Source organism: Phyllostomus discolor, chromosome 7, assembly GCF_004126475.2.
Source record: "Phyllostomus discolor isolate MPI-MPIP mPhyDis1 chromosome 7, mPhyDis1.pri.v3, whole genome shotgun sequence".
Classification (NCBI taxonomy): Eukaryota; Metazoa; Chordata; class Mammalia; order Chiroptera; family Phyllostomidae; genus Phyllostomus; species Phyllostomus discolor.
Genome location: NC_040909.2, coordinates 100857298 through 100872545, shown reverse-complemented (window position 1 = coordinate 100872545; position 15248 = coordinate 100857298). Strand labels below are relative to the sequence as shown.

At 34.3% G+C, this 15248-nt stretch overlaps 2 protein-coding genes across 5 annotated transcripts in view; one reads left to right on the top strand and one right to left on the bottom strand.

Annotated features, from left to right (window-relative positions):
* The window catches only part of MYBL1 (MYB proto-oncogene like 1), a 41819-nt gene that overhangs the window by 14536 nt on the left and 12035 nt on the right, over nt 1–15248 (top strand). For all 4 annotated transcript variants that reach the window (XM_036031178.1, XM_036031179.1, XM_036031177.1 and 1 more), the window contains exons 4-8: nt 1153–1245; nt 2355–2575; nt 4138–4303; nt 6671–6742; nt 7330–7434. In XM_036031178.1, coding sequence (XP_035887071.1) covers nt 1153–1245; nt 2355–2575; nt 4138–4303; nt 6671–6742; nt 7330–7434 — 657 coding nt within the window. The remainder of the gene's footprint in view (nt 1–1152; nt 1246–2354; nt 2576–4137; nt 4304–6670; nt 6743–7329; nt 7435–15248) is intronic.
* On the bottom strand, nt 9090–9580 carry LOC114514614 (histone H3.3A-like). The gene has a single exon (XM_028533826.2). The coding sequence runs from the start codon at nt 9541–9543 to the stop codon at nt 9133–9135; it is 411 nt and encodes a 136-aa protein (XP_028389627.1). The 5' UTR covers nt 9544–9580; the 3' UTR covers nt 9090–9132.

Here is a 15248-nt window from a genome sequence, read left to right as displayed (position 1 = left end):
TCTCTATTTTTCATATTACATGGAAGGATACATTCTGGATAGACCGTGTATATTAACTAATATCTTTGTAAACTGTGACTCACTAATGAAAAGTTACTATTGTTCTTATTGTCGTCATCATAAAACATAGGAGTTTCTAGGTCATGAATTGACTAAAATAAGGCTTCATTTATTATTAATTATTTTTAGAGTTTGAGATGTTTCTACATAAGGTTTTTCATTTTTATTTTAAGCTTCAACAATTAATAATTTAACTGATATTTAATACACATCTCCTATGTAGATATGCTTAGTTTTTTCTTGATAACTTGGGAGGGTCATCATTTATAAACATCCTTTAAGTACCATTCAGTAGTCTGGCAATGTCTTTAAGGGTTTTTTAGTGTGTAGATTTATGTACTGCTGAACTATATGAATCCAGACTGCTGTGCTGTTTTTCTTTCATCTCCTTTGCATAGTTTTCTGTTTACTTCTTTTATTTCTCAACCTTATATACATTTTTTATTGGCAGTTTTTGTATTATAGCTTTGCCACTTGCTGCCTTATAAGACATAGTATAGAGACAAATACTTTAATATCTAATATGTACTTTAATTTCAAGTACATATTGTTATTATTTATAGTCTAAATCATGCCACTACTTTAATTAAAAAAGAATTGGGCCCTGACTGGTGTGGTAACCCAGGTCCCTGTTTGGGGGCATGCAAGAGGCAAATGATGTACAGTATTTGTTTCATACATTGATGTTTCTCTTCCTCTCTTTCTCCCTCCTGTTCCCTCTCTCTAAAAATAAATAAATCTAAAAACAAAAAGAATCGGGACACAATTCTTTTGGGACACAGGCATATAAAAGAAACATTATGGGCTGGGAACCAAAGTGTCCCAGGTTCGATTCCCAGCCAGGGTACATTCCTGGGTTGCAGGCCATAACCCCCAGAAACCGCACATTGATGTTTGTCTCTCTCTCTCTCTATCTCCCTCCCTTCCCTCTCTGAAAATAAATAAATAAAATATTATTAAAAAAAAAAGAAACATTACTTGTTTAAGGAATGCTTTTGAATATATTATCCTTGAAGACTATGTTTTTAAGGTTGTAATACATAAATTTTGGAAGACAGCTGTTCAATAACAAAATCATCTAAATTCTTTCAGAATCGTTCTGATTTTCAGTGTCAGCATCGATGGCAGAAAGTTTTAAATCCAGAATTGATAAAGGGTCCCTGGACTAAAGAAGAAGATCAGAGGGTAATTATGTCCATATTCTTTTTTTTCCCCACTGGGTAGGTAAATTAGCTTTTTTTCTTCCCAGTACATTATTTTGACACATAAAGTATACATCTGAATTACTTTGATTTTGTTCTCTGCGTGCTGCTTGCATAAGAATTGTTAGTTGTGTCTTGAAATGTAGTTTTAAATGAATTGAGTCAAACCAAGTTTATGTAGAATGAATTATACATGTAGAATTTTCGAGAGTTTGGTTTGTGGGAGTAAAAAATACCAGCAGCTTAGCACCTTGTTTAGAGCTTAGATTAGTAAAATTTGGAGTTTAGTTTCTTTTTTGAAAATTGAGTTAACATTTTAAAAATAATTTTATTTTATCTGATAATATTATATGTAAGGAAGTCATTCTCAACTTTCCCTTTTGACCTGTAATGTGCCCCCAAATAAGACATATCAAAGCATCACATTTCCAAAGTGTTGGATAATTTAACCAAGGTTTAATATTTGTATTATGTAAGCTTTGTATTATGTAAGTCTGAGAAAAATGGGAGAATTTCTGTCCTCCACTTGGAATTACCCTTTAGTTCATATCCCTTATGGCATAAAAATTGTTAATGTAGTTGAAGAATTAGAGTATTTTTATTTCCACTCAAAAAAGTTACTTCATTAAGCTCAGAATTGATTTAGTTTATTTGATGGCTAATGATAAGTTTTAAAATGTGTGAGCTAGATCCTTTCCGTTTGAGAAAGAAAGAAGTGAAAAGATAGTAACTGTAGATCCTTCTTGTTTCCAAACTGATTTATTTGGCTTCCAGCTGAAATTTCTGTTTTTTTTAAAGATGTTAAGACTAGAAAATGCATAAGTCTCAAGATGTTTACTGCTTTTAAATGAAGACTATTTAACTTACAAGTCACTTTAATTAGTGACTTTAATTAGTACTTTGTATTTGAAATAAGTTTGGGATCAATTTTTGAACTGGGCAAATACTGAAGCAGTATTTATTGGTAAAATTGTTTTTTAAGTTGTTGTAGCTTGGATTTAATGCATTTTTTTAAAAAAAGTATTTATGAGTTATGTTTTTAACATTCTGTCAAGGTAATGCTCTTTTAAACTTTGTTTTTCTGTTTCTTAGGTTATTGAATTAGTTCAGAAATATGGCCCAAAAAGATGGTCTTTAATTGCAAAACATTTAAAAGGAAGAATAGGCAAGCAGTGTAGAGAAAGGTGGCATAATCATCTGAATCCCGAGGTAAAGAAATCTTCCTGGACAGAAGAGGAAGACAGGATCATTTATGAAGCACATAAGCGGTTGGGAAATCGTTGGGCAGAAATTGCCAAACTACTTCCTGGAAGGTGCTTATATAAATGTATAAACATTTTTCTGTATTTAAACTTGATCTTTATTATGTTACTATTAAATATATTTGCAAGTACCCCATGACTTTTATTTTACTTATACTTAAAATTGAGACTACAATACAAGCAACCTTTTGGGACTATTTGTAATGTATCTGTGGTAAGGGATATAATTACTTTTTAATGAAATATTTGATAGTAGTAATTTGTACAACAAAATGATAAGCCTTTGGGTTATGAACATTTGCTGCACTCCCCAAATTATGTTTACATATCAGTGCCAATCAGGCAGACAGTCTGTTTTCAAACTTGGTTGGAGTGGAATCTGAATCGAAGAGATTTCTTTTGTATTGGATTCTGTGCATAAGCCCAGAAAATAACAAATATACTGACTGAAATAAACTATGAAAGTACATTAGAGAAAATATAATTTGTAATTAATTATGATATGATTCAAATCATGGGAACACCCATGTGGCTAAAGTATAGAAGTTCCCTCAGAGGCAGTGATGTGCTGTGTACACTATATGTCACACTGGTTCATATATTTCCTAGTAGTACAGTAGACCAACAACCTCGGGAAAATCTATGCCTCATTTAGAAGATATGCTGTTTTTTTTATTGTTGTAATCTCTATTTGTATATACTTCACTGTTTATAAAATACTTTTATATGTATTCTTAATTAATCTTCATAGACTTGTGAAATACACAGAGCAAACATTGCTGTTTTCATAGATAAAGAAATTAAAGCACAGTGTTAAGTTTTTTTTTTAAGTTACTGAATCTGGTCTAGGAACTTTTGATGTTTTTAATCTCATACATCTTTTTGCTGTCCATAGAACCTAGCCTCGTACCTTGACATAAATTAGGTTCTCAGTAAATGTTTGTAGACTTTATGAAAGATGGAACTTATGTTACAAGTATCTGTAGATTGAGGATTTACATTTATATAAAGGAAAATTAGGTAAAAAGGGAATCCATGAACTTGTTTCCACAGGTATTTTGTTCTAGGAAGTGAAAAGGAGTGCTGGGATTCTGCAATTTGTGGTTGCTTTTCATAGCCATGTTTGTACCTGGCTTCAAGGTCTTTGTCCTCACCACACCCTCAAACTGAAATGCTCTTTTTTTCTGTTCTTGTGTGGTTGGTTTATCCTTGTCATTCAGATCTTAGCTTCACTGACATCTCCCAGAGGTCTTTCTGGACTGCCTAATCAAAATTGCCCTTTTTACTAGTTTTTCTTGTCCTACTTTAATGATCTGCATTGCAGTGGTATCTTCCATATTATATATTTAGTTTTTTTTTTGTTTTTCTCTTCTTCCTCCTTCCCTTCTGCCACACTTCCAATGAGAATGTAAATTCCATGAGAGAGGGAATTTGTCTTCTTTACTGCTATAACTCCAGTGCTTAGAACTGTGCCTGACATAAAGTTTGTCTTTTTAACTAAACAAGTATCTAATTTTACATAAATGTTGTAAAATGCACTTTGTTCATTTTATACAGTATTAAAATTTGTTGAATCCTCTTTTTTAAAAAAATTACACACTTTCATTTTATAGGACTGATAATTCTATCAAAAACCATTGGAATTCTACTATGCGAAGAAAAGTGGAACAGGAGGGCTACTTACAAGATGGAATAAAATCTTCATCTAAACTTCAACACAAACCTTGTGCAACAATGGACCACTTGCAAACCCAGAATCAGTTTTACATACCTGTTCAGGCACATATTTTTAATACCTTTATTATTTCTAAAATTAAGTTGCTATATGGGAAGGTGTTTGGTTTCTTAATAGGACAAATACAACATATATTTAGGGGAATAGACATTTGAATTTCTGAGCTAGAAAAATATTCCATAACTGCTGTTAAATAATTAATGGAGGTTTATCTCTACTTGTTTTGATAAATATTTTGGGCACAAACTCATTAAAATGTTTCCTTGTATCGATATATGTAATTTTTACATGTAAAAATTTAATATGTACATTTCCTAATAGTATCATTCTTTGAATCTTCGTTTATGATTCAAAGCTAATGATTTCTCTGCTTTAACATCTATTCTAATTTTTAGAAAATTTTTGTAGTTGTAGTATTCCTTATCCTTAAGATGTGTGTATATAAAATGGTTTAAAGGAGAACTTAGTAAGATGTGTGTATATAAAATGGTTTAAAGGAGAACAATGTGTCGTTCAAGCCATCATTTTAGTAGGTGTGGTAAATAACTGGTTCTTTGACAGCATTGAATGTTGCTTCCCACTACTAACCAACCAGTTGAGTGACTTCAGTCTTCATTTAAAAATGCTCATTAGAGTAGAGATTACCCAAGTCCATAATGGGGCAGCTCTATTTTCTGTATAGTGCATTTTCCTACCTGTAAGCAATTAGTTTAGTAGGAGTTTTCATAAGGTTTGTTTTACATTTTCCTGTCTAGCTTTCTGTCATGCTGCTGCTGTTCATGTTGAGCAATTTGTGGTTCTTATCACAATGTAAAAATTAAGCCAGAACTTAATAGTACCTACCAAAAGACAAAATTTGGCTAGGTGTTAAAAATTTATGCTTAGACAAAAAATTATCCTTAGTATGCCTCAGAATTGATTTTATTCCATTAAATGGACATTTTTAAAGACATATTTTTAAAAGAAAGTAATGACATCTTAATTTACAAATGGAAAGACATATGAAGACATAATAGTTATCTGCTTATACTCAATATCTGCAGGGGTGTCCAACCTGTAGCCTGTGGGCTGCACACAGCTCAGGGTGGCTATGAATGTGGCCCAACACAAAATTGTAATTTTTTTTTGCTCATCAATTTCATTAGTGTTTGTGTATTTAATGTGTGGCCCAAGACAAGTTTTTTTTTTCCAGTGTGGCCAGAGATGCCAAAAGGTTGGACACCCCTGCCAGGTTTTTATTGTCTGTTTCTTTACATTTTTCTTTAGTGTCCTAGATTTTAGCAGCATAAACTGAAAAACCTATCTTAGAAAGTTTATTTAAATTTAATTTTTTAACTCATAGATAATTTTAAAAAATTTTGGGGGTGCTAAGGGAGGGTTTAACAGTCTCAAGAAAACTATATTGGAAAGATAAGAAATACACTTTAAGAATTATTTCCCTTATATTTAATAATAATTGAAAGATGTATATATTCATAGTTCAATTCATTTAGCATACTAAAAAGATAATTCTAATTTTTACTTGGAAGAAAAAAAGGATTGATTTGAAATACTGTCACAGATTTTAATGAAATATGTAAAAGATATATTTCTAATCCATTAGTTACCAAATTGACTGATAACTGATTCTAATCAGGTATTGTGAAAATTAAGTTTAATGTTAGAAGTTATGTATAATGATTCTATATTAGTGATTTAGGTAATCCATTATGGGAAATATACTCTATCACACTTAGGTTTATTATATTTTAAGGTTTTAAGAAATACCTTCTCATATTTCTTTCCACCACTACACACTAAATTTGCATGCAACTTCAAAATTCTTATTACAGATGCTTTAGAAAAGAAGAATAATTCTTAGTCTGTTGACAGAGTATTAAAAAGTACATGAGTAATTCTGATTTTTATCTAAGCAAGCAATATAAGAAACCTCTATTTTCATATCTTTCTACCCAGAGGTGGCCATGGGATGGTGGTAGGAGTAAGAGATACAAATGTTGAAAAATGTGCTTTAGTCCTATCTTTATGAATCTTCATAAGGACTAATCCCTTCTGCTAAAAGATAGGAACAAAATTACTTTGTCTTTTCCAGGAAGTAGAGCAATCCTAATAGCAGATTTAAAAATACTTGGTGGATATTGTAGTTAATAGAGTAATTGGCTGATGAATCTAGGCCAGACAATTCTCACGTTTCATCTAGAAGGTAGATCTTTCCTGTGTTAAGACTTTTAATCAGACCCTGAGAACAGAGATGTACTTATTAGATAAGAAACTATTGTTGGTATGAAAATATAAAGTTAACAAAAATACTTTCTGACTTTTTAATGTTCATATTTTATCAAGAGTTTTTGTGCTTTGTCTCAGATTTTAAAATGTTATATGTACAATATTAATGATATAATTACTTTTAGATTCCGGCTTATCAGTATGTGTCACCTGAAGGCAATTGTATAGAACATGTTCAGACTTCTGCCTTTATTCAGGTAACTTTTTATTTATAATAAAACAAAGGAAACCATTTCAGACATTTTTGAAAGTCTAATAGTGCCTGTGTCCTCATGTATAAAACTAGGACAAAAACAATACTATCTGTCCCACTTACTTTGTGTATGATAACGTTAAAGGAGAAAGTTTGTTAAGTGGGTTTGAGAAGCATACACTGCAAATGTAAAGTGGATTACACCACCAGTAAGGTGGTTCTTTTATTTTCCAACTTAATGCATTTAGGTTGTGAATGGACATATTTTTGCTAAATTAGTTAAGAATATGTACTAAAATTTAATAAATTGAAGAAGCATACTCCAGACACAAATTTTTAAATTGATATAGATGATGCAGTATCCATTTTTTATGTATTTATTTCATAAGCCCAATTCTTTTCTGTTCTATTGTAAATATTTGCCATCACCTCTTTAGATTCCAGAGGGATTGTGATTTTTGGATACTTGGGATTTAGTAGTATTAAGCTTTAGAAAAAATAGATTTATATTGTGTAGAAGAAAATAAAAATTAGAACACTAATAATAAAGTAATTATATAAGTAGCCTGTTTTTTATTTAACTTATTTTAGCAACCCTTTGTTGATGAAGATCCTGATAAGGAGAAAAAAATAAAGGAACTTGAGTTGCTTCTTATGTCAGCTGAGAATGAAGTTAGAAGAAAGAGAGTTCCAGCGGTAAGAAATTAGGTTAAATGTTTAGATTTTATTGTTAGAATCTCTTATATGCGTTTATAATTTTTCTTAGCATTGACTTTCATATGTCAACAAGTGGAAAATATATTCATTATGACTTAAGATTTTTATATAGACTAAAAAATAGTCATTTTAATTTGCAACTTTAAGGTTACTTGATTTTTCTTAATTGTATCTTTTTCCATTACCATTTAGTCCCTTGATATCCCCCATAATTACCATACTGTTGTCTGTGTCCATGTGTCCTTTTTTCCTTTTTGCTCAGTTCCTCTACCCCTATCCTCCCCACTATTAACTGTCATCCTGCTATGAGTCCGTCTCCATTTTGCTTGTTAGTTCAGTTTGTTCATTAGATTCCACAAATGAGTGAAATCATATGGTATTTATCTTTCTCTGACTGACTTATTTCATTTAGCTCGATGTTCTCCAGGTCCATCCATCCATACTGTCGCAAAGGGTAAAACTTTCTTCTTTCTTACAGTAAAGTAGTATTCCATTGTGTAAATGTCCTTTACAGGTAGTTGTTTTATCCACTCATTTGCTGGTGGGCACTAGGGCTGCTTCCATATCTTGGCTGTTGTAAATAATGCTGCAATGAACACAGGGGTGCTTCTGTTCTTTTAAATTAGTGTTTTGGGTTCCTTTGGCTATATTCCCAGAAGTGGGATCACTGGGTCAAAGGCAGATCCATTTTTAATTTTTTAATGTATCTCTATACTGCTTTCCACAGTGGCTATACCAGTTTGCATTTCTACCAGCTGTGCACTAGGGTTCCCCTTTCTCCACATCCTCACCAGCACTTGTTGTTTATTGATTTATTGATGATAGCCATTCTTACAGGTGTGAGATGATAGCTCATTGTGGTTTACTTTGCATTTGTCTGATGATTAGTGACATTGAGGATCTTTTCATATGTCTATTGACCATCTGTATGTCCTCTTTGGAGAAGTGTCTATTCAGGCCCTTTGCCCATTTTTAAATTTGGTTATTTGGTTTTTTTTTTTTGGTGTTGAGTTTTGTAAGTTCTTTATACATTTTGGATATTAACTCCTCATCAGGTGTATCTGTCAGTATGTTCTCTTATTCTGTGGGTTGTGTTTTTATTTCATTGATGTTTTCCTTTGCTATGCAAAAAGTTTCTAGTTTGATGTAGTCCCTTTTTTTATAGTTTAATGTATTTTAATAGCAAACTTACAGGAACAGCACAGAAGACAGACAACATTAAAAACATACTTGCATGTAGGGCAACTCAGTTAGAAAAGTATAGTGAATGGATGGAATCTACTGTATGATAAAAATTCTCCAAACACCATTTAGTTGCCATCAATAAGAAATTTACTTGTTTTAAAAAAATCCAAATGCTGGCATTGTCCAGAAAAATTTAACAGGTTTATTTATATTGTTATAAAGTTGAACTGCTTGAAACTTGCTCACTGAAACACCTTGACTTGTATTAATGCTTTATGTCCCTGCATTTATATTTAAAAAATTCACACACAAATGAAAATGGAAAAACGGCCAATACCTGATTTCTGTCCCCTATTTTCCACTTGCAACCATATACTTAGGTACCTTTTTGACCACATGGAAAAAAAAAAATCTAATGTTCAGAACTACCAATAACAGGAAGAAGAGAATTTTTTTTTTAAAGAATGAAATGTTTCCCATCATAGTGGATTCTTAAGCACGTTCTCCACGTATGCGGAATGCTAGCTGGATGTCTTTTGGTATAATTGTTACACGTTTGGCATGAATAACACACAGGTTGGTGTCTTCAAAAAGGCCAGCCAGATAGGCTTCACTTGCCTCCTGCAAAGCACCAATAGCTGCACTCTGGAAGTGCAGATCTGTTTTGAAGTCCTGAGCAATTTTTCGCACCAGACGCTGGAAGGGAAGTTTGCGAATCAGAAGTTCAGTGGACTTCTGATAACGTCTAATTTCACGAAGTGCCACAGTACCAGGCCTGTAACGATGAGGTTTCTTCACCCCTCCAGTAGAGGGTGCACTCTCGTGAGCGGCTTTGGTAGCCAGTTGCTTCCTCGGTGCTTTACCACCATTCGATTTGCGGGCAGTCTGCTTTGTACAAGCCATGGTATAGGGACCTCTTTACTTACCCCCCTTCTCTTTTGGCTGGAACTTGGCGACCTAGAGGAGGTGCTGGCATTAAAGAGCAACAGCGGCTGCGAACACACTGATGTAGTCCCATTTGTTTATTTTTTCTTTTGTTTCCGTGGCCTGGGGAAATATAGCTGATTGAATAATGCTACCAACAATATGCAAGATTTTGCTGCCTATGTTTTCTTCTACAGTTTTTATGATTTGGGCTCTGACATTCAAGTCTTTAATCCACTTTGAATTTATTCTTGTGTGTGGTGTAAGAAAGTGGTCTAGTTTCATTTTTATGCACATATCTGTCCAATTTCCCCAACACCATTTATTGAATAAATAATCTTTAATCCATTGTATGTGCTTGGTTCTCTTGTCAAATATTAATTGACTCTGAAGGTGTAGGTTTATTTTTTGGATCTCCATTCTGTTCTGTTGATCTATATGTCTGTTTTTATGCCAGTACCATACTGTTTTGATTACTGCAGTCTTACAGTACGGTTTGGTATTAGGTAGTGTGATTCCTCCAACTGTTCTTTCTCAGTATTGCTGTTGCTCTTCAAGGCCTTTTGTGGTTCCATATAAATTTTTGAAACATTTTTTCTAGTTCTGTAAAATACATCATTGGAATCTTCATAGAAATTGCACTGAATCTATAGATTACTTTGGGTAGTATGGACATTTTAATAACGTTAATTTTTCTTACACATGAACTCAGTATGTGCTTCCACTTACTTGTATCCTCTTCAGTTTCTTCAGTGTCTTATAATTTTCCAAGTACAGGTCTTTTACATCCTTGATTACGTCTATTCTTAGGTATTTTATTCTTTTTGAAGAAATTATGAATTTGATTGTTTTCTTAATTTCCTTTTCTGTTTGTTATTGGCATATAAAAATGCTATGAAGAAAAATAACATTTAGATTTTATCCTCTCCAAAGAAATTTTTATGTGGATGTTGTTTTTGGTTACCAGGTGTGAAAACTATTGTCTAAGATTTGGTTGCTGAGAACAACTAGTAGTATTAAATTAGGATAAATGGTAATCATTCTAGCAAAGTTAAACAGGCTATTTTAGATGGATTAAGGGAAAAAAATTTGTGCTTAAAGAAGTTTTAAAACTTTAATATCCTGAGACTTTTTACATTTAAGAAGGGTTTTCCTTGGTTTGGGGCTGAATGAGGCATGGAAACTACTATAGAATTACTAACCTGAGATCTTGAAATAGTATTATTAGGTAGTTGGTGATGTCTTTATACCATTAAAAAGAATATTAATAAAATGACATTTGTTAATTGTAATAGACAAGATATATTTCATAGGAAGAGTAGTTTTTGTTTTGAAACTACTCTTGGGCAAAAACCTTGGGCAAATAGGAAGACCTGAAGAGTACTTATTTTACTTCTTTTTTATTTTATTTTTTTGTTTTATTAAATATATTTTATTGATTATGCTATTACAGTTGTCCCATTTTTTTCTCCCCTTTATTCCCCTCTGCCTTGTAACCCCGCTCCCAACATCATTCCCCCCTCCTTTAGTTCATGTCCATGGGTTGTACATTTAAGTTCTTTGGCTTCTCCATTTCCCATACTATTAACCTCCCCCTGTCTATTTTGTACTTAACATTTATGCTTCTTATTCCCTTTACCCTTCCCCCATTCTGTACCCCCACCCCCACCGATAATGTAGGTAACTGTCTCCTTTTCTCTTGCTGGTTTTAAGATTCTCTCCTTATCTTTAATCTTGGGTAATGTAATTATGGTGTGCCTTGGTGTGTGCTTCCTTGGGTCTAACTTTTTTGAAACTCTATGAGTTTCCTGGACTTTCTGGAAAGTCTCTTTCTGAAGTCTCTTTCATTCATCAGATTAGGGAAGTTCTCCTTCATTATGTTTTCAAATACGTTTTCAATGTCTTGCTCTTCCTTTTCTCCTTCTGGCACCTCTATGAGTCAGATGTTAGAACGTTTAAAATTGTCCCAGATGTTCCTAAGCCTTCTCATTTTTTTGAATTCTTGTTTCTTCATTCTGTTCTAGTTGAGTGTTTATTTCTTCCTTCTGCTCCAAACTGTTGATGTGAGTCTCGGTTCCTTCCCTTCACTGTTGGTTCCCTGTACATTTTCCTTTATTTCACTTTTTATAGCCTTCTCTTTTTCCTCTTTTTTGCGACCATACTCAACCATTTCTATGAGCATCCTGATTACTAGTATTTTGAACTCTGCATCTGGTAGGTTGGCCATCTCTTCATTGCATAGTTGTATTTTTTCTGGAGCTTTGATCTGTTCTTTCATGTGGGTCATATTTTTTTGTCTTTGTGCACCTGTTACATGGTAAGGGGAGGAGCCTTAGTTATTTTCCAGGGCAGGGCAACCCACATTGCTGCATTGTGACACTATCTGTGGGGGAGGGGTTCAAGAGGGAACAATGCTGCTTGTTCAGCTCTCTGTGGGCTTTCGGTCACTTCCTCTGCTACACACAAGCAAATTGAGCCCTTCTGGTGCTGATTCCCAAGTAGGTGGGTTTGTGTAAATTCTAGGACCCTGTGGGTCTCTCCAATAAACTCTCCTGTGAGCCTGGGAGTTTCTTCTGTCTCATCCCCCACAGGTTTTTTCAGTCACAGGTTTTGAGGCTTTATTTCCCTGCACTGGGACCCTGGGTTGCATGGTCTGTCTTACTCCCCAGTTGTTCTTCCCAGTTTATCTGCGTGCAAATGTGGGACAGCCCGTAGCCTCCACCTTGCCCGGTCTGCCAGCTGCCAACTTGCATGCTCTGGTCCTCCAGCCACCACCTTGCCGTACATCTTCTTAGCCCAAGCTGCTTGTCTCTGCCCCTCCTACCAGTCTGGATGAATGTTTCTTCTTTAACTCCTTGATTGTTGGACTTCCATATAGTTCGATTTTCTGGCAGTTCTGGTTATTTTATGTTTTTGAATTTGTTGTTGTCCTTCTTTTGGTTGTGCAAGGAGGCAAAGTGTATCTAACTACGCTTCCATCTTGGCCCTACTTTTTTTTTCTTCCTTTTTTTATTGTTGTTCGAACACAGTTGTCTTCATTTTCCCGCCACCACTTTTCCCCACCCCTCCCACCCCACCTCTCACCCTCCATCCTTCCCCACTTTGGCTTTGTCTATGGATTCTTTTATATGTTCCTTGATGACTTTTTCCCTTCTTTCCCCTTTTATCTCCCTTCCCCCTCCCCTCTGGTTACTGTCAATTTGCTCTTAATTTCTATGTCTCTGGTTATATTTTGCTTGCTTGTTTGTTTTGTTGATTAGGTTCCATTTATAGGTGAGATCATATGGTATTTGTCTTTTGCTACGTGGCTTACTTCACTTAGCATAATGCTCTCCAGTTCCATCCATGCTGTTGTGAAGGGTAGGATCTCCTTCTTTCTTTCTGTTGGGTAGTATTCCCTTGTGTAAATGTACCACAGGTTTTTGATCTACTCATTTACTGATGAGCACCTGGGTTGCTTCTAGTACTTGGCTTTGGTAAATTGTGCTGTTATGAACACTGGGGTGCATCAGTTCTTTTGAATTAATGTTTCATGATTCTTAGGGTATAATCCCAGCAATGGAATTGCTGGGTCAAAAGGCAGTTCCATTTTTAGTTTTTTGAGGAAATTCCACACTGTTTTCCAAAGTGGCTGAACCAGTCTGCATTCCTACCAACAATGTACTAGGGTTCCCTTTTCTCCACAACCTCTCCAGCACATATTATTTGTTGATTTATTTATGATGACCATTCTGACAGGTATGAAGTGGTATCTCATTGTGGTTTTAGTTTGCATCTCTGATGGCTAGTGATGCTGAGCATCCTTTCATATATCTCTGGGCTCTCTGTATGTCCTCCTTGGAGCAGTGTCTGTTCAGGTCCTTTTCCCATTTTTTAATTGGGTTGTTTGTCTTTCTGGAGTGGAATTGTGTGAGTTCTTTATATATTCTGGAGGTCAAACCCTTGTCTGATATATCATTGGCAAATATATTTTCATATACAGTTGGTTCCCTTTTCATTTTGCTGATGTTTTCTTTAGTCGTGGAGAAGCTTTTTATTTTGATAAAGTCTCGTTTGTTTATTCTTTCCTCTATGTCCCTTGCTCTAGGGGGCATATCAGTGAAAATATTGATGTGTGGAATATCTGAGATTTTCCTCCCTATGTCCTCCTCTAGGACTTTTATGATGTTGTGACTTATATTTAAGTCTTTTACCTATCTTGAGTTTATTTTTGTGTATAGTGTAAGTTGGTGGTTGAGTTTCATTTTTTTGCATGTGGCTGTCTAGATCTCCCAACACCATTTGTTGAAGAGGCTATTTTTACTCCATTTTATGCTTCTGCCCCCTTTGTCGAATTTTAATTGACCATAGAAACTTGGGTTTATTTCTGGGTTCTCTGTTCTGTTCCATTGATCAATGTGTCTGTTCTTATGCCGGTACTAGACTGTTTTGATTACAGTGGCTTTGTAATATAGTTCAGTGTCAGGTGTGGTGATGCCTTCTACTTTGTTGTTCTTTCTCAAAATTGCTGTGGCTCTTTGGGGTTGTTCATGGTTCCATATTAATTTTTGAAATGCTTGTTCTATGTCTGTGAAACGTGTCATTGGTATTTTAATAGGGATTGCGTTGAATCTATAAGTTGCTTTGGGTAGTATGGACAGTTTGATGATGTTAATTGTCCCAGTCCATAAACACAGTATATACTTCTATTTATTTGTATCTCCCTTAATTTCTTTCTTCAGTGTTGTATAGTTTTCTGAGTACAGGTCTTTTACTTCCTTGGTTAGGTTTATTCCTAGGTACTTTATTTTTCTTGTTGCTATAGCAAATGGGATTTTTTTCCTGATTTCTGTTCCTGATATTTCATTGTCAGTGTACAAAAATGCCTTTGATTATTTTTCAGATTGTAGCCCATCATTTTTAACCTAACAGGAAAATATAGCTAGCTAAAAGAGTTGGCATTTTGCATTAAAAAGGAGAAAGAGTATATTTTTAAAAAGAATTTGCTATCTGAAATCCACTCTCATAAAGATCTGTTTTTTAAAAAAATATTTTATTTGTTTTTAGAGAAAGTGGAAGGGAAGGAGAAAGAGAAACATCAATGTGTGGTTGTCCCTTGCACACCCCCCACCAGGGACCTGGCCCACAACCCAGGCATGTGCCCTGACTGGGAATCACACCGGCGACCCTTTGGTTCACAAGTCAGCACTCAATCCACTCAGATATGCCAGCCAAGGCCAAGATCTGGTTTATAAGGAGATTGGAAATTCCTGATTCTAGAGGAAATTTGCTACACCCAGCAAAATAGACTCCATACACACATAAAGTACTCATTTTTAAGAATTATGTGATAATAATGGCTACTGTTTTACTTAGTGTACATACATTATAGATGTGTTATATGAATTTTTGGTAGTGCTTATATTAATTCTTTGAAGTAGGTGGTTTATTGTTAGGGATTTGGATTCAGGTGTGTATGATTGTAGACCTGTGGTTTTTCCAGTGGGCCCAGTGATCTCCCTTTATGAATCTTTTTACTAGCTGCAAACTCAATTAAAATGAATATGGTTTAAAACTCTCTTCATAGACTCTATGCTAATGAAATAAGATTGCTTTACTTTCTTATATTTTTAAGGAAACTTTAAATAGGTGGGACTTATGTTGTAACAGTGTTGGAAACTTGTTTCTTCATCTTCCTTGAAACT